Source organism: Prinia subflava, chromosome 2 (genome assembly GCF_021018805.1).
Source record: "Prinia subflava isolate CZ2003 ecotype Zambia chromosome 2, Cam_Psub_1.2, whole genome shotgun sequence".
NCBI classification, from domain to species: domain Eukaryota; kingdom Metazoa; phylum Chordata; class Aves; order Passeriformes; family Cisticolidae; genus Prinia; species Prinia subflava.
The window spans coordinates 78,838,728-78,860,867 of NC_086248.1; the positions used below are offsets into that span (position 1 = coordinate 78,838,728).

General features: G+C 39.9%; 1 protein-coding gene across 3 annotated transcripts in view; it reads left to right on the top strand.

The window, feature by feature from the left end:
• LPGAT1 (lysophosphatidylglycerol acyltransferase 1) overlaps nucleotides 1-22,140 on the top strand; it is a 59,135-nt gene that overhangs the window by 6,431 nt on the left and 30,564 nt on the right. For all 3 annotated transcript variants that reach the window (XM_063390706.1, XM_063390707.1, XM_063390708.1), the window contains one exon: nucleotides 20,526-20,644. In XM_063390706.1, the coding sequence (XP_063246776.1) occupies nucleotides 20,526-20,644 (119 nt within the window). The remainder of the gene's footprint in view (nucleotides 1-20,525; nucleotides 20,645-22,140) is intronic.

The following is a 22,140-nucleotide window of genomic DNA, read 5'->3' on the forward strand; positions in this document are numbered from 1 at the left end:
TTACAACCAAAGGAAAACAAAGTTTTAGGAATTCTGGGTTGTATTCCTCCTTATGGCTGAATTTGCTGGTTTTAGCATGTGTTTTTATCCCCCCCAGTTCATCTGGGCCTTTGTTTTTAGCATATCTATTCACATTAGTCTTCTTACTTCTCCCTTCATTACTGAAGGGATATGACTAAGAATACCTGAGAGATGTATCTCTATTCTCTTTACCTTTTCCTGTTCTTTTCCTTGATGGTAGGCTTTTAGGAACCATGTGAAATAATTACAGGAAAGCATTTGTCCAGCTCTGATTTGGACAGGCAAAATCTCAGAGAGTTAAATACTTTGTCCACAAATTCTTTGCAGTGACATTTTTTTTGCACTTGAACAGTGTCATCATGTGTATTAGAATGTGTCAGAGATTATGCTTTTATGTCAAAGATGCAATTTCTCACTCTCTTTTAATGTAACTGTACTAAAGCCTGGAAGTTTTAGAGATTTTTAAGAAAGCTGGAGGAAAAAAAATTGAATTTTTAATGTGGAGAAGAAAACTTATTTTCTCTGAAGTTTTTTTCTGGGAAATTACATTTTTAGAATGAGGCTCAAACAGATTAACAGAATAAATCACTTTCCCTTTTTGTTGTGTGTAAGAGGGACAGAAAAGTCTTGCCAAAGGTTAGTTTGGCAAGTGCTGAAAAATAGAAGAGTTGTGCAACCTTAATTAGACAGGGTGGTTTGTAAATCCTTTATGGAATATAAACTTAGTGGTGTAACTCCCCCGTGTGAGCTGAGCCAAAGTACAGCTCCAAGATATGTAATCTGCTTGTGTTTGTGTCAGTGGGATGTAAACTCTGATGCCGAGGATGACATGTCAAATGCATGATTGCACAGGCATGGAATTGCACTGCTCTTGCAGCCAGCACGGCTCAGATAATAGTCCAGCCACTTGTGTGTGCACTTACTGAAATAAATACGGCTAATATGTTTGCATTCCCAAAAATGTTCCATGACACCACCGAGAGATTCTGTCTATGAGGCTGTTCTGTATTTTTCCTTTCCCTCCACAAAGCATTTTGAGCAGGGAGTGCCACAGAAGAAAGCCAGTCCCAGCCTTTCAGACTCATCCTAGCACTGATATTTAATGATGTGTGGTGATCTGGATCACAGCCAGCTCTGGCCCATGCTAAAAGTACCCATCCACCCCTTTTTTTGCTGGATGGGATAGAAGACATAGTCCCTAACCCAGTTCCTTCTGTGGGTGTGGTGAGAGAAGGTACATACAAACAGCAAGAGAAAGAGGAAGGAAATGCATCTTTTGATGGCAGCACCAGCTGTAGTGTATTTTTTAACTACTGCTTGTGGCCTCAATTCAAAAGAGCAGTCCTGTGCAGGATAGGGCTTTAGTATGTGAAAGTTACTGAAGTAGACTTCTTCATCTTTTCTTACTGCTTCCTTAACTGGTTGATGTTGTTTAGACTGGAAGAGTGCCTTCTGCCAGATTCTTTTAGAGAAGAAAATGAAGCTTAGGGTGAGAGCAAAGGATTAGGATAAACTGAAAAGTAGTTCATAAAGAAGTAAGGAGACCAGTGGTTCTGGTGCAAGCTCAGCAATGGGGTTTCTCTAAAGTTTTGTATCTTTACTATTTGAATTTGTCAGCTACAGAGACAATTGTAGAAAACTTCACAAGTACTTAAGCTGCATGAGTAGCCAACACAATGCAGAAGTTGTTTGGTGTTGAACAATATAAAGTAATAAACGTTTAAGTAAAGTAGCAGTTTAGGAAATAGATGAGTATCATGGTGGAGAGCTTAGGGAAAGTTTTATCCCAATGAACAGCTACACCTTCTGTTACAAAATATATAAAGAACAGAATGGAGAATAATACTAAAAAAATACCAATGGTTTACCTTCACAGTTCAGTAGTTTTGTCTCGGTTGTTCTAAAGCTATTGAGGAATTAAGACCTCTCTGAGAGGATCATCAGCCTCATTAGTGCAGGCTGAAATCAAACCAGAACCATTTCACTCACAGCCGAACTCAAAGTAGAACCAAATTGGACAACTCGGTGATTCTGTTTCCTGGACAGAATAAAAAAAATTCCATCTCCTTGACTCTCTGTAAAGGAGAAGGGAATTTTTAGTGTCCTCATTAAAAGGTAGAACATTGCAAGTCTATGAGGTTTAATAAGACAGCAGTACCTGGAGGTTATGCTTAATTTTCTTCTTAAATACCTCCATTATATCTTTTCACAAATGCTTTATCAGATAATGCCTATGGTGTGGCTTCTTTTGATTCATACAACATAACAGTAAAACTTCTTGTTTAAATGTTACAGTTCTAAAGGGTAAGGAATTGTCCCTTTTTAAGGAGTTTAATGGTTCATAGCTTAGAGACTCACCTCAGTTTTGTAATTTAAGTAAGGGAGGAGTGGAAAGATTAATAGCTTTATTACTGCTTCTCACTTATGTGGAACTAAAAATAGAAATGGTGTTCTAAGAGCAAGGGGCAGAGCTGCTGCCATTTGGGAGTACGTGGGTTCAGGAAAGTTAAGTCTTGAGGACAGTGGCATGAGTGCTTGTGGATTTGGGGTTTTTTTAGTGACAAAAGGGAGGGCTTGGTCTGAATTTTCTTAACATTTAATTTAATTAGTTTTCTAGCGTCCCATAGTTACAAGTATGTGGAGTTTCTGTGAAAGTCCATAGTGTCTGTGTTTGCTTGCCAGAACTGGGGGAGAAAAACCCGTCAATATTAAGAACACATACTTTTGGTTAATTTAAGCATCAGTTATGTTTTGAGTGTGGTGTTTAAGGTGGGCCATCAAACACCATTTTAATGTAACTTTATGACTTGGGCGTTTATTACCCATGTAGATAAATGGGACAATGTTTAAGTAGAGTTTCCTGATGAGATTAAGCTATTTGTTTAACAGCTATTCTTTCTCTCACCTCTCCTACACTTTTGATTTGCTTCCTTGCAAGTCTGTGTGCGATTGACCAGATGGTTTGGGTTTCAGGCATAATTGTGTTCTCATGAGTCTTGTGAAAATTGGCGGCTGAGCGGAGGAGAGAGACCCAAGTTTGTGCCTCAGCTGAGGGTAGTGCAGGCAGACTCAGCCATGGTGTGTCTTGTTTGACACGTGCTGCTTGTTCAAACAGTGCATCAGTGATTCAGGGTTTGCCACAGTGCCAGCATAGCTCGTCCGTCCTGCTGGGAGAAGGAGGTTAGACAGTGGGTTTTTGGGAAATCAGCATTTGGTACTTCTGCTTCTGGAGCAACACACTAACCACTGCAGTGGCAGGTGGTGCTGGAAGCAGCATCCTTTCCTGTGGGGTTCAGTACACCTTGCTTATCATAGTCTGTAAGATCCAAAAGGCATGTGCAGAAAACTCTTTACTCTTAATGTTACGAAAAAGGCTACCTGGTAAAAGAACTTAATATATTGAGCTTTTAATGCCTTCTACTGGATGTTAAACAGAAATTTATGTAGCCTCCTAAAAAAAGGACTGGAAGGACATCAACCAGACTGGCTTAGGATAGTGTTAATTTTCCTCTTAAAACCCCTTCAAACTCCCAAGAAAGAGCAGTGGTGCTCAGATTACTGTAGACAGGTCAGAGTCAAAGAAAAAATCAGTTGTGAATCTGACCCAGGGACATGTGGAAACATGAAGGTCAAGGTATGTTTGAGTATAGTTGGGAAAACCTGGGAGAGAGCAATGCTGTGGGTTTGTAATCAGCATGAGAGTCTGTCAAGAAGGCTTCTGTACCACTGTTGCACCACTCTTGAAGGCATCACATTAGAATTGTGGCCTCTTGAGTTTTGTACCTGAACCTGTCCTATTTTGATATGCATAAATATATATAGATGGCCTGGCAAATCTCCAACTCCAATAGCTGCCAGTTTGCTTTCCAAATGCATTCTTCTTTCTTACCCATTTTTATTTCCTGTGGTTTTCTCTGGCATGAAATTCAGTTGTTGCTCCAGTCAACAGCGTTACTTGGAAATAAATAGAACCATAGCCTGTGTATACATTAATAGAGAATGAAGGACATCTGAGGCTCAGTTTACATTTGTAAAAATGTTTCCATATAAATGTCTTTTAAACCTCCTATACGGAGTGGATGACATGAAAATGACCAGATGAATATTTTTTTTTTAATTTGGAGCTCCTCCATTTGTATTTTCAAACCTAATACCTTGGTCTTCTAATGTAGTAACAGAGGAAGGGAATGGGACAACAGCAAGGTCTTGCCCAGGTAATTCTGTTGTCATGGTTAACATGTCTCAAAACACTCAGGATTTTATGCCTATCTCAGGCTTCTAGAGTTTGACAAGATTTCTGCAGGCTGGAGGAGCACTTCTGTTCCTCCCCTCTTTCAAAGGGAGAAAATATCAAAACATACCTTTTTTCCCCTTTATTGCTTACATTTTGTGATTTGTTTTCACATCCTACTGAACTTTAAAGCTAAAATGCAGAGCTGCGTTCATGTAACTATGGGTGGTGTCACTGTGCGTCAGCGGAGGAAGGCAAAGGGTTATTCTGGGTGGCTGCTGTGGGAAGGAGCCATAGCAGGTGGCCTCCTCCCTTCTTTGCCAGTCCCATTACCACCCTTTCCTGATACTTTGCAAGATCTGTGTGGTAAATTTGGCTGTCTGGTCACTCGCTGGGTTTGATCTGAGTTTCCTTGAGTGAAGTATGGAGGATTTGGTTGGATAGGTAGAATTCAGTGTTTCAGTGGTATTGACTAAAGCTCTTGCTCTGTGGGAGTGCTAGACTTCCACAGCCTAATATTTTTTTCCGTAGTTTTATTTTTGTTTGAAGAAAATGTCATTTGTAAGACTTTTGGCAAGAGTTTCAGGAGTAGAGGAAGCCAAGGCACGAGTAGCCACAGATCATAACAAGTTGCATGTAAAGTGCTTACAGTGCCCATTGCTACCCACAGACTAATGAGCATTCAAATTAATCATTTAATTGTAAAGTAGAAGTTGGAGAGTCATCATATCTTCTTTCATTTGTGGCACCATTCTGTATTTGAAATGGAGAAGCCCATTTCCACAGTCCCTTTCACAATTCTGCTGTTCAGCCCTTTTCTGGGTGCTCTCCAGACTGCTCTGCACTGAAGTAGTTTTTAATTGAAGTACTCTGAAGTCTGTTCTTTTTCTTTTTTTGTTCCCCAACATTTTTCTGCTGTCATTTTCACCGTTTGTTCCAAATCTATAGAAACTTTTTTTTTGAGCTGTGGAATTCTTTTTTTTTAATGTGAGGAGTGAGAAGAGAGGGAGAAAGAGAAGCCTCAATTACTGTCATTGCAGCAACATATTTCACAATTTGAGCCTGGGTATTTCATTGAAAGGTGCATTCAGTTCTGGTCTGTGCACTGAGGATGAAGGGTGGATATTGGAATCAATCACTCAGAATGTTTGAATAAATTGGTTTCTAGAGAGTGACCATTTTATGTTAGTAAAAAGTACTACTGAAATTCCAAGTAGTGTCTGTTGGCCACAAATCCAAGGTACTTCTTGCAGTTGTCAGCAGGTGTAAGAGGATTATTTGTTTTGTAATAGTAACAGATGCCAGAGAGCTAAACTTTTTGTAAAATTAGGAACAGTAAGCTTTCTGCTGCTGCTTTGAGGTACATCAGCTAGAATAATATGATGAGAGAAGCTGTTTTTTCCTGCTAATTACTTAATTTGTGATAGCCTGACTATGCCATTAAAGGTATTACTTCTGATGTTATGATGGGCTTCTGCTTACTGTCAACCTGAAACCTGGCCACACACTTCATTCTTAAAAGTTGCTGAACGGGTGTCGGATAACCTGGGGCAAATTTAATAAGAGGTTTTGTTCTCATCAATCATTTGTTGTGTCATACCAACAAAAGTAATACTTAAGTTCCCAGCTAGAATTGATGTCATAGACATGCAGCATGCTTTTTAAACTTACTGTGGCCTCTTGTTTTAATAATAGAATTTGCTTAAACAGAAGCAAAACTAAATATAGGAATTCACTAAGATATTTATTTACATCATTAGCTTCTAATTGGTTTATTATTAAATTATTTCATTATATTTGTGGTAACTGAACATAATTTCCCCTTTATAAAATCCATTATATGGAAAAAATTTACCTGGTAACTAACAAGTCCAAGGGACAGTGTTTTCACAGTTCTTGTTCATGTTATAACTTTCTTGTTGTAAAGACTGTTACTTTTAGCATGGATGAGAAGTTTTTTAAAGTCCTTGAAATATAATGGTGGAAACGTGTAAAGCTTCTCTTCAAAGGTTGTTCCTTCTGTTTTGCTGCATCTGTATCCAGTTATTTTTTGGATTCTTTGCAGGCCTTTCATTTTTAAGTGTCCCCCCAGTGCAGCAGCTCGAGGATGCCCAGTGCCTGGGTGTGTTCTGTGGTGTACGGCCGTGCTGTTCCACTGGGACTGGAGGATGGCACAGAGGTGTGTGGGTGGAGAAGAGAGTAATGCTGAGCTGTTGATTAGTAGCCAGTTTTATGGCTTGAGGATATCGATTTTCAGATTATGCTACATCTGCATTCTCAGTGTTCCTGTGATCATTCAGGCGCTCAGGAGCTGTTTTGTCTGTCCAGACTTGACTAAGTCGAAAAGATTTAAATGGTCCATGTCCTTCAAGAGGAAACAAGCTCCTCAGTTCTGAGGTCGCTGTAAGGAAACAACAAATGAATGCACAGAAGGGCCTTTTGCCTTTTCCTTGTAGGCTAATTAACCAAAGTCATTTAAAAGTAAAGGGGTTTCCAAATACATCTGGCACTACTTCTGTGTGGTGAGTATTTGTGCTGGACAATCGTCAAGACATCGTCATGTTTTGTTGTGGTAACTTAGGCAAGAACTGAAGAATGTGCAGAGGTAACTGCAAGGTGTCAACTTGGTTTAGGTAAACAGAAGGCAGTGATCAGAGCTGGGATATAGGGGTGGTATTACAGTTAGAATCTTGACTTCCAGTAATGATGTTGTTTTCTTGACTTGGACCTTCAGCCAGTGATTAAAGTCATGCAGTTTGCTTCCCTGAGGAGGAAAAGCAGATTAAGATCTGGTTTTGTTTGTTTGTATTTAATCAATATGACTTATTTAAAGGATAGATGAAATACCATGTTTTTCTGAGCCCAGTTAATTAGAACACTGAGAAAATGGTTTCTGTGCTTGGTAGTGTAAAATTAGGGTTTTTTAAATGCGGCTTTTATTTTGAAAAGCACAGTCTTAGTCCTTAACTGTTGTCACTCTGGCAGGTTTTCTTGATGTGTGCCCTCTTGCTGCAGCTCCTGCCTGCCCCTGGTCCCAGTGGTGCAGTTCAGAGCTAAGCAGTTGAACTCTTGGGGGCTGATCAGGCCTTTTCACCATGCTATTAATTAGGGTTTGTATGTAGGGAGAGATGAATGCAAACTCTCACTTGGAGTTTCAGTCAAGTTCCACATCTTGTGTAAAGAAAAAGCAGCGTTTGCTCACTTCCAGTCTGATTGCAGTTTTCTGGTTCCCATATTTCATAAACCTCAAGGCACTTCTGAGATTTTCATGGGTACCAGAAAACCCTCGATGAGTTACCTCTCTAACTATTATGTAAAAAAAGTGCACTAGAATAGCTGTGTTTTATCAGCTTCCCATGACAAATTGCTTTCTCTCTTCTTGCAACCCAGTGACAGTTTTCTGCAGTCTGTGTGCCTTTTGCCTAGAAGAGCCTCTTGTGTAGTGCTCTGAAAAGTTTGTGGTCCCAAATCATACAGTCACTTCCAGTGAAGAATGGGAATAAGACTCACAGTAAGTGTCTTTTCCTTGGTGGCCACCCTCTCCAGGCCCTCATGCAGTAATGTAATAACTAAATTTGGCTGAGTTCTTGTGCTGTCCCCAGAAAGACTTGGTATAGTATGGCCTTGGGATATTTGTTGGAAAATTGCTGCATATGTCATGTCATTTCTGCAACTGTGATTTTTGGGAAAAACATCTGAAAAGCTTCAAGATGCCCTGGTTTCCTTGTTATTATATTGGAAGCTTGCAATCTGCAAATCTTAGGACATGAAATGGCCATCTCTTCCTGGGCAGGTTCATTGCTTTCTGCCACCAGTTACTTGCTCTTTAAACCCCTGCTTTCAGCTGGGCTGACTGGAGGAGCTAGATTAAGTGAGAGCAGAATTTTCTGTATGCCTGGAACTGTGGCTTTCGAAATCCCTCAACTCTTTTTTTTTTTTGTTTCCCCTAAAGAGTAAACCAGCAATTTTTGCAGAACTTTGTGGTGTTAGAGCTTGCTCCCTCTTAAGTAATAATGAAAATTTTGTGCAGTCTTTATCAGGATTGGATTTTGAGCGTTTCAACTGTTATCAGTGAATATACTTTAAACTTCTGTAATAAATTCCTTCAAGTCTTACGTATTGCTCCCAGAAGCAACCAGGACTCAAATCTGTCCACTTCAAAAGCTGAAAAATCTAATGTGGATTACATCCACCTATTTGCCTATCTATGATAATAGGTGATTCTTACCTTTATTTCTTTATAGCCATCAGACTCTGCTCATGTGTTATTTTCTTCTTGAAACAGTATTACAGATTTTCTTCCAATTATTTATTTAAAGCTTTGCTTTTGCCTTGCAAGTGCATTTTTTTCAGTGAGTTTTTGTCCAGTTTTCCCATTATTAATATTATTCTGGACTACACAATGCAGACCCTATTTCTGTCCTATAAAGAAGAAGATTTGATCCCTAACAGAGTCCTGCAGCGTGCACCTCTGCAGAAGCAGCTGAACAGTTGAATGGGAGCTGGGGGAGTGCTGTGTTCCTGTACCAAGACTTGTTGATTGTTAGTTTTGGCCAGCTTGTTCCAGGCTGACCAGTTTACATCAGGATTCTCAGAGTGAAGAGCTGAGGCTGCAAAGCAGGTTTCAGCATTTCCCCCACCTTGAAAGAGAGAGTTCTCTCTCTGGAGGAAACAGGTCTGCAATTTCACAAGTCATTTGTTCTGCATAGACCGTTACCCTAATGGATATTTTCACGCATTTGGTTTGGATATGCTGTTTTTTGGTACTGATGATACAGTCTGAAATGTGTCCCTTTACTCTAGGGCCTAAAACCTCTCTTTTCTGGGCATTGTCTCCCCTGGAACCTGACTGGGTTTTGTCTGACTGCTTTAGTCCTGTATCTATTAGCTTTTTAAGGCTGGGTGAGGTGTTAGCTGTACTTTTTCAGCCACCTTAACAGTTGAGGCAAGTGAAGTACCTTATGAATGAGTCTTTCTGGCGTTCCAGGGAGTTTCACATCTGGAAAGGCAAGCAGTAGGATGAAATTAGTAATGCATACCATTGGTAGTGACTCAAAAGGAAACTGTAGTAATGGTATTGTAGTTTTTGGTGCTGCCTCTGGGTAATTTCTGCTGTCTAGTCAGTTGATTCTGCAAAGATAGCTCAGGTTATTGCTAGGATGCAGTACTTTAACTGTGACAAAGGTGTGCTTTCAGACTGCTTTCTTAGGGAGAAAATATTTTCTCTGATTTGTTTTCCCTAAACAAATCCAAAGCCCACTAAAAATTAAGCAGCTGTCACCCTGTCTCTGCCTAAATAGTGGCTCTGTAGTTTCTGTGACACATGGCTACAAAAATTTTGTACCAAGGGTGTTTAACTTTCTCTTGTACATAAACTTACAAAAAAGAGTGGGGAGGTTGCAGCTTTTAAGCATGTTCTTTGAAAGAACAAAACTCTACACTTGCTGTGCTTCAGAGACCACAACATGCCTAACAAGTTTGCTTCAAAAAGACATTCCCAGCAATTTTGAAGGTAACCTGGGTGACTCGTACTGGTTATGCTTTTCTTGTTGGGCCAACCAGACTTGCCCAGCAGGTCTTCCAGTGCAGCAAACCACAGTTCTGTAAGAATTCATCCTGGTTCAGCTGGTGCTTGCTGCCCCATCATGCCATCTTCTGATAGCCCTGATTGTGCTGGCTCGCCCCTTCTAGTTTGTTGGTTTTTTTTCACCAGCACAGATTATCCCATGATGTTGTAGTGACTCTCTTCTGCTTCTCAAGTATAGGAGCAACTTAGGTAACTATTTTAGATAAATATCTTGAACAAAGATAATAAGGGAAATAATTGGGTCCTTCCCACTTTATGTTGTAGGGGGTTTTTGTTTACTTGTTATTACTCTAATTTTTGTGTTTGAGTAGGTGTCACTAGCTGCATCTGAGCACTAAGTAGTAATTTTGAGTATCTTGGTGTTGGAGTAACTTAAAGTAGCTCAGTTTCAATCTTGCTGCTTACATGTTTGTCACGCAGACAAAACAATCTCAATAGAGGAGTTTACTTTTCTGTAATATAGCTAAAGTTAAAAATACCTAAATGAAGATCTTCAGATGAAGATACCAAGACTTCCGAGCAGTGAACATAATGGCTTATTCTGGCTAAAATGCATTGTTGCCTCAGGCTTCTAGGGTTGGTCCCACTTTTTTGCCTGAGTTTGATGATCCCAGATGAATCATACTCTGCTTCTTTCATATTAAGGTTTGAACTAGCTTTCAGATTTATGTATTTGCTGCAGTTCTGCAGCAGTAAGAGAGAAAAATGTTGCCAGTTTTTATTTGCAGCATGTGTTTTGGGATTGTAAAAGCTGTTGCTTCTCATGCTGCAGGATGAAATTGTGGGTTTTGTTGTAGCCGTACATATCCACTAAGAGAGAGTTCTGTTAATACTGTTTTTCCTCCTGGTGTTAGGCTGAGGTGTTTAGGTTGGAAAGGACTTCTGAGGATCATATAGCTGAACCCCTCGCTCAAAGCAAGGTCATTTAGAACAGGTTGCACAGGTTCATGTCCTGTCAGGGTTTGAACCACTCCAAGGATGGATATTTCACAACCTCATTGTGCAACCTGGAAACAGACTATAGTAAAAATGTTTTGGTGGTTTGCTTGTTGGGGGTTTTTTTGCCTAGTGTTGAAGTGGGGTATCCTTTATTTTTTTATTTGTCCTTACTACCTCTCAACCTGTCACTGGGCACTTCAGGGAAGAGTCTGGCTAAGTCATCTTTACACCTCTCTCTGTGCCCCCATCAGGAACTGACACATGGGTACGGTTTTCCCTCTGAAGCCTTTTTTCTTCAGGCTGAACAGTCCCAGCTCCCTCAGCCTCTCCTCTGAAAGATGCTCTGGTCCCTTCATCATCTCAGTGGCTCTTTGCTGTGGTTTAACCCCAGCAGCTGCCGGGTCACTCCTCCGCCAGCAGGATCCGGCAGAGAATTGAAACTAAAAGTGAGAAAACCCGTGGGTTGAAGCAAAGGCAGTGTAATAGGGAAAGCAAAAGCTGGGCACACAAGCAAAGCATAACAAGGAAGTCTTTCTTTACTTCCCCATGGCAGACTGGTGTTCAGCCATTCCTGGGAAAGCAGGCCCCATCACACGAGTGTTTGCTTGGGAAGACAAGCACCATCATTCCAAACATCCCGCTTCTTCCCTCTTCCCCCACTTTATATACTGACCATGAAGTCAGATGGTATTTTTGGACCTAAATCCAGAAGGGAACAAGTTCTCCAGCTCATGCAGGAGATGGGTATTTTTTATAAGGTAACAGTAGTTTTTAAAGAGAAATTAAAGATGTAAGTGCCATAACACTTTTATTCCCGCCTGTTAGTGTTTGCTGAGTCAGACCTGTTTGTCAGCTCTGTTCCTGCTTGCTTAGGGGCACAGCAGTAGTGATGGGGCAGAGGAGGAGGGATAAAGTACTGTAGCAACCTGCTGGGATCAAGTTATTAAAAATACAGAGCCTCAGCCAACTGTTATTTGCTTGAGAAGGTAATAAGGGTAAAAAAAATAGGAAGCTTTGTATTTGTAGCATATTTTCCTTACCCAGCAGCACTGGTATTTTTTTTTTCCAGAGAAAACGAACACTCTTCACTCCTTTCTTGCTCCTCTGTAGTACTTAACCTTTTGCAAAAAAGTGTGCTGGAAATATTGTAGTGCTGTTGTATTCCACAATTGCTGCTTTCAAAGTAACTCTTTTTAATTCTAGAAAAGCCAGGCTGTTTTTCATAAAGCAGTCTTACAGATAACAGTTTTCTTTGAGATTAGGGTATGTTTTGCATTGTAACCATAGTTAAATGACTGTGGTTTCATATACACTGAAAAGGAATTCTAAGATGTCAACTTAGGGTAGTCCAGCATCAAATCTGCCTCTTGTTAAAAGTAGACATCAGTGTTATGGGTGAAACCTTGAAATTTTGACTCTTGCATTTTAAAATAGTGGACAAGTATTATGTGGATTCAGTATTTAAAGTCATGTACCTAATTGGTGAGAATCCTTTTTCACTTGTAAAATTATTCCTGTGGATAGAGAGACCAAAATACAGGACCCACACCCTTGTCTGACAACAGCTCTAGTTAAGCAAGTGCTGACCTCTGTGATGAGAGAGAATCTGTGGTGTTTCCATCATTGCCTCTGACCTTGGACTTGAATCACAAAATGCATAGTGGTAAAAAAAAATATGTCTTGATTACCTCTTAAAATTTTCAAATCCATACTCTCTCTTTAAGGAGGAATAAAACATCTCTGGACCAAAATTCCATGAGACATTTTTGTCATTCAATAGGTCTTTTGGTCGGTGATTGTCAAATGAGGTTTCGGTCCATTGTGCAGTCTTAGTAAACTTTTAGCAAATCTTGTCTTTCCAGTATTGTCACAACTTAGATGAGATCCTTCTATTCAGGATCTTTTTGATATTTGTTTTATGAAAATATGATTCTTTGATTTTGTCACTTACGGCATTACAACTTTTTGGTCATCTCCAGTGTTTAGAGGCTTTTGACCATGAAAAGGCAAAAGTTCATCTTTAGCTTACATCCTTTCTTTTGGTTATAGTAATCTTAAAGACAGTCCTGTAAATTTAGTCTTTATTTCATGTTGGAAATAGACATTTTTGTACATAGGTTGGCATTATTTCTTTCCACACTGTAACTGGGAATGACCAAAATGGTACAGGATGTCAGCTTTGCACATAAACTGAAGTGGTGGCAGTTAAACTGAAGTATATTTATTCTTGGCTCATTAGTGTATTAACCTTGGCTCAGGTTCACCTGCATTTTTAGGACCTTAGTGATAGTGTGCTTCTAACTAGTTAATTTTTGTGTGCATACTTTAAAACTTGTCAGGATAATTTTCAACTTTTAGGCTTTATCATTTGATTGCAATATCCCTTAATAACCTTTACTTGTGCTGATTTTTTTGTTTTGAAATATTCTTTCATGGTGAGAAAAACTTGTCAGACTATCCCGTTGTTTTGCTTCTCCTTCTAGACTTCAGACAAATTATTTTTTTCCCCAGTCATTACAACATCTGCAGTATGTAAGGTATCAGAGCATTGGGTATTAGTTCATGAATGCACTGATGTTCTTCTGGGTGGCTAATGTGTTCTGTCTGTCACTGGGGAGGAATGTGCTCTTCAGCTTGCTCATTCTGCGAGCGCTCTGACTCATGAGCGCGAGATACTTCAAAAAGATTTCAGCACTCCATCTCCTTCTTCAGTCTTGCAGTTGCTTTTCTAAGAATAGAGGCAGCAAAACAGACAGCGGAGTTCCTTCTCAGCTGCTACAGTTCATTACCACTGTAGTCATGAAAGCTGACATCAATGGCAATCTTCACGTCTCACAGTTCCCATTTACCTGTGTGGCTACAAACACTGTGATTTGTACTGCTCCTTGGGAGCAGGAACCACCATCTACAGGCTGGGCTTCCAGCTTGGATGATCAAAACTATGAGCTGTGGGACTTGGGTGCCTCTGCATGTCAAGCAGAGTTGTGGGAGCAGCATAAAATAACTGAGACCTCCAGAAAATGTGGAGCATGTGTCCAGTGCAAGACATATTCTTTTAATACTTTAGATATATTGGAACTCTTCCTTAAATATTTACTGTGATCATAGCTTCTGTATTCTGACAGTATCTGTTAATTTTAAGTTTTCTTATCATATAAACCGCTTGTCTGGTACAACTGCAAAATGCTGAAGCTCTTGAAATGGTATTGCTTTAGTCAGTGGAAGAAATTGGCTTCCTTGAAGGTGAGCTAAGGTCTTGCGTTTGTTTTACTGATTCCCATTCACATATGGGTAAAAGGAGCCCTCTCTTCAGCCACAAGTGTCATCTCTTGTGCCACTGAATTATAGAACATAAGTAAACTGTACTCATGAGGTCTTGAACATGCACTCCAGGAAAATTAACTCAGTATTCAAAGTGCTAGAGCCTATTTCCAAAAGGAACTGCTGAGCTTTAGGAATAACATGGTTCTTGGGTTGGTTAGGAGGGTGACGGAGCCAGGCATCTGTGTTGTAATTGTTTCCTGTTTTTAACACTTCTTACTGTTGGTTAATTGAAGTAAGAGGGTGGGTTGACTTAGGGGATAAATATTATGACTACTAAAGTGTTCTTGTCCACAGAGCCGATCTGACTTTAAACTGCAGAAGGAGGGAATGGAAGCTAAGAACTGAGAGCAAAAAGAAATCTGTGTTGTTTGCACTAGGAAGCGTAGAGGTGTCCAAAATGGTTGGTGGCAAAAAAACAAAGAGGGTGACTGGGACATCTTCAAATCAGCCTAAATTATTAACATACATTGTAGGAATAACCTCCCTTTATTTCCACCCTTCCCTTCCCTGGCTGCTACTCATTCTCTGGATTTTCTATTTTCAAGTGTTTTTCTTCATAGACATAAAGAGAAAAATTGTCAGTGCAGTCAGTTTATCATAATGAAATTCTGAATCAAGTTATCTGTAAAGGATGCTCTTTTTGTTAGCAAAATCTGTTTTAATATTACATGTTTACAGCCTAAAGATATGGATATTTTGATAGCCTTGAAATCAAGAATACTTCTGTTAGGAAGGGTACATTGTTTAATAGAAGAAGGACAGTACGTTAAGTGAAGCCATGTTTAATGAGGTATGATATTGTGTGTATGTTCTTTCCCTCCTTTTCTGTGCTGTATTTTATTCATCATCTGTACCTCTTGTATGTTATTAAAAACAAGATACGAAATCTTCTTTAGCAGTTGGAATTTTGGAAGGAATGGGTGGGATAGGAAGAGCTATTTTCACTTTCCAGTAGTACATGTCTGATTTCATGTAGGTGTGGTTAAATACCTTCTGAATACTTACTTTAGTAAGTGTTAAAGACTAACTGTACGATAATTAGCTTAGCCCATTGTTTGTTTTCCTTTTTTCGCTGTAGATAACCAATTCCCAAAGATAAATACCTTAACCTTTTTGTGAAGGGTAAAAAACATCTAAGTAGTATTTAACTTCTGGCATCACTTCTGGGATTTTGTAAGGCCAACTATCGAAGAATCCCATCTGTTAAGGAGAAACAAATGAATTGAACAACTGCTCATGGTTACTCCAGTTGAGACATGCTTTGACGAGTCATTTGTGAATAACAGTAAAGCAGAAGTGCAACTTGCCAGACATTAATTCTTGAGTAAGAGGAGAAGTGTTTAAAACATAGAAACCTGGTTGTCAGGCATTAGTCACTGCTGAATACCTAACAATGACATTCTTTCTGCTACATAGCAGGGTGGCTTTTGAGGAAGGCTGTTCCTCAGTAATGTTGTTTTATTTGTTGCTGAAGGTTTCCAAGCGATTGACTACGGGTGGTTCTGTTAGGTTCTAGGAGTTGCCAGTCTGCAGCTTCTTGGAACAAGTTTCCATGAAGTTTTTTGACAAGGGTGCGAGAGATTAGAAGGGAAAATAAACTAAGGACGGCTCTGAAAAGGCAGGGTCCTGTACCAGGGGAGAAGTAACCCTGTGCACCAGCAGCACAGTCTGGGAGCTGACCTGCTGGAAAGCAGCTCTGCCGAGAATGACCTGAAGGGGCTGGTGGACAACAAACTGTCCTTGAGCCAGCAGGGCCCTTGTGCCAAGAGGGCAGACAGTATCCTGGGCTGCATTAGGAGAAACATTGCCAGCAGGTTGAGGATGGTGATCCTGCCCCTCAGTTCTGCTCTAGGGAGGCCACATCTGCAGTGCTGTGTCCAGTTCTGAGCTCCTCAGTACAAGAGACACTCCTGGAGCTGGTGCAGTGGAGGTCTGCAAAGATGATGCAGGGACTGGAGCATCTCTCTTACGAGGAAAAGATGAGAGAGGTGACTGAGAGGGGACCTCATCAATCTGTTTTTAGGTTTCTGAAGGGAGATGTCAAAGATGGGCCAGGCTCTGCTCAGTGGTGCCAGGCAATAGGACAAGGACAATATGCAGAAAATGGTGCACAAGAAATTCCACCTGAATATGAGGAAGAACTTTTTTACAGTGCACTGACCAAGCACTGGAACAGGCTGTCCAGAGAGACTGTGGAGTCTCCCTGACTGGAAATATTCAAGAGCTGTCTGGACACAATCCTGTGCCATGTGCTCTGGGATGACCCTGCTTGAGCAGGGAGGCTGGACTGCTCAAGTCACCGTGGTGCCTTCCAACCTTACCAAACAACCCATTCTGTGATTCTGTGGAAAGTGCTGGAGTGGAAGTTCTTAACTTCTCCCCATTTCTAGAGAAAGTTGTGAATATTGTGTGGACTCAAGTCTAACTAGCAAATAAAGTGAATATCCAAATCAATTACATGTTAACATATACTGTAACTTTTAGGTGATTTGTGTTTCAATCGTTGTGATTAGAATGCTTAAGGTCACTTCCCTGACCTTGTCATAAAATGTCAGCCTTTTAAAACTCAGTGCCTTTTGAAATAATAAATTAGGACTTATATTTATGAGGCCAAGGAGATCTATGCCAATTCTTAGGGCACATGCTGTAGTGAAACTACTGACTATAACAGAGAAGAAATGATGAAGATTTCAGAGCATTTTTAAATGTATGCAAAATGAAATAGTTCATAATAATTTCTGGGTAGTTGCACAGATCAGTAGACTGCTATTCTTCCAGGTGTATTCAAAACTATAAAATAAATTTGAATTTTTAGTTAGGTTAGTAGTCCTTTGCTCAGCCTAGTGACATACTGTAATTGAAGTGCTTGAATATTTATTCGTAGCATCACTTACATGCAGACGGTTACATTAAGGACATGATTATAAAGTAGCCAAGTGTTCTGAGGACTCTCAATAGCTAGTAATAGTTCAGTAAAAAAACAGAAAAATTTTATTACTTTGTTCTCTTCTTTAAGCTTTATAAGGATTAGCTCATAAAAGACTAAGTCTGCAGCTCATCACATGAAATATTTTCTTGATGGTCTACATCTTGGACTTCTTTTTATGAGAGAAGGATACATATTTCTGTCTTGGGGCTCATGTAATTGCAAGTAAACTTCTTTTCATCCTTTTCTGGTGAAGCTTTTTGCTCACAACCTGAAGTCACAAGTGAGGTCTCTCAGCTAAGTCACTTCTGTCTTGCCACATTAAATGATTTCCTGCTCTTTCCTCCCTTTATGTTATTTTACTATGTTAAACTGCATTTGCAGAAACCTAACTATTGTCAGGCTGTAGATACAGAACTGCTGTCTATAAAAAATGTGCTCTGACAATAGAAAGAAGGTGTGGAGGAAAGTTTGCTGGATCTCAGGCCCCTGAGTGACAAATACTTGTCTTTGAGCTGTTCTTTGGCTTCTTACAGTGGAGCAAAGCAGTGTTGTTGGTTCTGCTGCCATGCAGCTGAGGTTTTGATTTCAGTGTTTCCAACTGCAGTGAAGGAATGTAATAGTGCAAGTATTTCTTAAAGCAAAAGGTTCTCCTTTGTGTGGGGAGAAAATTGAAGGTGAGCATTTATTCCCCCCACTGAATTTGAAGGGACATCATGAACTTAAAATTCTAGAAACTTGAGGGTTTGGTTTTTTCTTCTTTAAAAAACCGTAGTAATGGCAGTGGTTTTTCTGCACACTTTTGCAGTTTGCTGTTCTCTTTTCAATCCAGAAATGCTCTGTGAAGGACTTGCACAGAGTGATTCTTTTCTCCCCATAATCAGGTCAATCAGTTGGCCGTAGAGCGTTATTAAGCACAAGAGAGGCGTGACTGCCCGAGGAGGAGTGACGGCGGGGAAGGAGCTAGAGGAAGGCAGCTGATACACCCTGGGATTTGATAACTCAATACCTGTCAGCTGAGTCACGGAAGCTGAGCTGTTAGCCTGCCTGGTTGATAGGTAAAATCAGTGGAGTAAATCAGGTGAAGAAGGAAATCAAACTTCATTTTTCTTCACCTTGCTTTTGGAGTGGGATCACAGAGCCCACCTTTTTTTGTACTTCTCAGCTGAAACCTGTTAGTGCATTGTGAGCTGCTTGTTTATTCTATATCCTCTTGTATTTAACAGTAAGTAAAATAAGTAACGAGAGAAGGGTTTTTTCCCTGTATTTCTTTGACTGGGCCTATCTGAAGGTTGCAGTCAGACATTAGTCTTCACCTAGTATGTTGAAAGTGTACGTTTTTATAGCAAACTAAGCTTCATAAGTTCTCCTTTTTAGTTGTTTTCAATTGTATGCTGCTTCTCATGGCTGGTATTTTTCAGTCATGACCTTTATTTTAATCCATTGTAAAGTTAGATCTCTGAATCATTTCTGAAGAGCTTCATTTTAAACTGTTCTACAGTTTAAATTATTAGTACTAAATTGCTGTGTTCCAGGGAAGTATTTGTAGTAAAGGAATGCCTTTATTTTCTCTGAGTGATCTACAAATAAAACAGTTTTATTTGGAAAAAATTAGCTACTTTTGAGAAATGTGATTTTGTAGATACTTGATATATTTAGTATTTAGTTTTTATTACTTTTAGAAAACCACAGTTGATAAGACCACTGTATATTGGCTGCTTAATAGAAACACTGAAGTAATGATTTTAAAGTTGGTATGTGATTGATTCACTTCCCTTTAGAACAATTCTCATTTCATCTTAGTTTCTTGCTCTGTGGGATACTGCCATAGTGAGATATGTGAAGTGCGTGATGAGGAAGGTGCGCAGTCAACTACGACTGCCATGGCCAAGCATTTTCCAACTTCCATGGAGTTGGAAAGGACATCACAGGGAATTTGCACATGCTGAGGAGGAGGGATAAAGGGGATCTTCCAAGTTCGTGGTGAGAAAAATCAGGAGAGAGCTGTGCTTACCTTTCCCAGGGAAAGGAAAGGAGATTGAACCTTATGGAATGAGTAGTCCTCTTCACCATCATATCTCTAGTCTGGTTTTATCTCTTTATGACCAAACACAAATTTCGCTTTTTTATTTTGTATTCAAGTCTCAATTCAGTACTAATTTTGGAGCTGTTAGAAAGTAACAAAGTAGCAATTTTCTAAAGTGTGAGGCTAATTGATTTCTTCAGGCACGGGGAAGCTGTGCACAGATTATTACTTCTTCAGTGTGTAGCCTATTACCTTAGCATCAGTTAAACCATCTATTAAAAGACAGATAGTAAAGTAATTGGCCTGTGCTGAGAGTTTTTCACTGTACAAAAGAGTGAATAGTGCAGATGAAATATTTCCTTTGTTGTTAGAACAGAAAAGGATAGCCAGTAGCAACCGCTTAAGGTACGGACCACAGAAAAAGTTATAGCCTTGCATGCACAGGCAGTGCATCTTATCATCTTATTTTTCTTTTGGAACTTCACAGAGCTCCTCTGCCTGTCCATCCTTTCCCTTTGCCTGCACTGCAATGCCCATCCCTCTCACTGGAGAAAGACAAACTCTACTCACTTGTCTCTTTGCCCCAATAGCAGCATTAGACATGTTCTGGCCTTCAGTTTACAGCACACATTTCCTGGTTTCCCATCCTGTGTTCTTTGGGAGGCAGTCTTCTTTCTCCACTTAGTTACTTCATGATGATGGAACTATCAATTTTAACCCTTGTTCCTTATCTCAGCGTGGTTTTGACAGTCAGTGGAAGTGTTGAATGATAAACAACTCTGTCTTCCTTCTGACATCATTCTTGCCATTGGAGCGTCTCTGGTCTACAAAATATTGACTAATAGATTCTGTCATTTGAGCAGCGTTTTCTGAACCCACATCCTTGCCTGTAGCCAAGTCATTTAGATTTGAATGAATGAGTTTGTTTAATGTAGCATTTTAAACCTAGTGATCCAAATACAGATTTTTTTGTTTTGCTTTTACTGGAGTAGAATAATAATAAGGAGTGTAGAAATGAAAAAACTTGCTAAATTAAAGAAAAAACAAACAAGCTCAGCCAGCAAAACCCACTGTTGACAATATAATTTTCTTTTTAATCTAATGAGGTGAGATAGATGAATATGAAAGCTGGGTCAAAAAGCTTATGTAATTTTCAGACCCTAAATATAGAATGGTGTCATGACACAAAAAGATCAATCTCTGTGCACATGTTCTGGTATTTTTGTTTTGTTCTTATTCTGCGCATGCAATTTCAAACTAAGCTGGATACTCCCCTGCTTGGAAAAATGATCTTGCTAATATTCCTGCCTTATGCTATGTGCCAATTTAAATTGACATGTAGCATGTAGGCTTCTTCATGATTATAGTCTGGGTGTGGGGTCGTTATGCTTTCTTTTGTTGGTAGAAAAATTTCCACGTGCTCGTTGTTAAATTTACCCTTTTTTTTTTTTTTTTTTTTTTTTTTTAATAGTAGTGGAATGGGGCGATGATGTTAAAGCAGTGTCAGAAGATGAAGCCATGGTGCTGGTGAACCACCAAGCGACGGGTGACGTCTGCACTCTGATGATGTGCCTTCAGGATAAAGGCACGGTAGGCTGCATCCGGGGCAGGGGTGGCTGCTGTGTGTGCCGTGTTCCCTGGGGGCTGCTCTCATCCCTGGGCAGCCCTGGTGCTCACTTTGGGGTGGTAACCCACCAGATCATCTCAGCAGGGAGCTTTTTGTTTGGATTTGGTCCAGAGTGACAGCCAGTAGCTTGGAGCAGGTACAGACCCTGAACCTTGTCTTTGGAGAAGGTCAGACGTGAGCGGGGTCGCTGTGCGTCCCGTCAGGGTTAACGCAGAGGGAAGTGAGTCTCACAGGTAATCACGTACTCGACTTTTTCCTCTCACCTCCTGCCCTTGTGCAACTCAAGCCAAATCTGCTCGGACCAACACTGGTCTAGCTTCTTGATTATGACTTCATTCCAGCATGGAGTTTTTCTCAGTTAGGGCAAGCTGTGTATGGGATTTTGATAGGAGTGAGGGTATGCCAAAGTTAAACTACCTAGCTGAGGTCAGAATTGCTTCAGCTCTTGTTTCACAAGCCCTTAAGCATTTCTTGGCGAGAAGTGTAACTAATGTTAATTGTTTCATGCATTGCTGTTCAGAAAATTCATACCTAAGGAGTGGAAACCAGAGTATGGGATCAAAACAGGAGATCTAATCTATGTGCAAATCAGGAAGAAGAGCATGTGTGCATGATTAGGCTACAAAGGGTGTGAGGCATACCTGTCAAGCTGAAAAGATACATCAGCTGTATCTGTCTTAGTGTTCTCCTCTTTCTTCAGGTGTCTTAGTGTTGCTTCCTTCATCATACCCTGAAGAAACAAGGAAACAAAATCTGCTTTTTGTTGCATCTGCACAATTTGTAATTGGCACTGTTTTTCTTATTGGAAATTAATATAGTTATGGGTACACTTACCTTTACCAGTGATTTACCATTTTTTAGAAAGTTTTCAAGATCTTGCTTATGACAGGAAAGCTGATTAAAACAACAACAACAAAACCCCAAACAACAACAACAACAAACCCAACAAAAAACTCCCCAAAAAACCACACCAAAACCACAAAAAAACCCCACAAACAAAACTTTTAAACAACCCAACCTCACAAAGTATGAAAATGCTACTCAAGATGGAGCAGAGACTTTTCTTTTTTCCTACTCTAGCCTAGAGCAGGCTGTTCTAAAAGTACTTCTGATTGCTTTGATTTGTTTTGGAATTGAGGGAATTGGGTAGATATGGTATTCTGTGCTGTACCCCAATGAGTAGAATGACAGAATAAACTCTTTAGTTGCCTTCACCGAACAGACATTGTACACAATCTTGTGATAAAGATATGACTGCAAGGGTGTGGTCCTGTGGATACATATGGGATGTGATCTTGACCACTAGTCTATAGATATAAATCTAAGTCATGTTTATCCCATTTGACCCCATAGCTTAAATATTTGTCAGGACAGAGTAAGTTTCAGTGAATGTAGGAGATGCTAAAAATGGAGGAAGGCATTGAGATCACAAATCATCTTCACCATGGAAATTATTAGG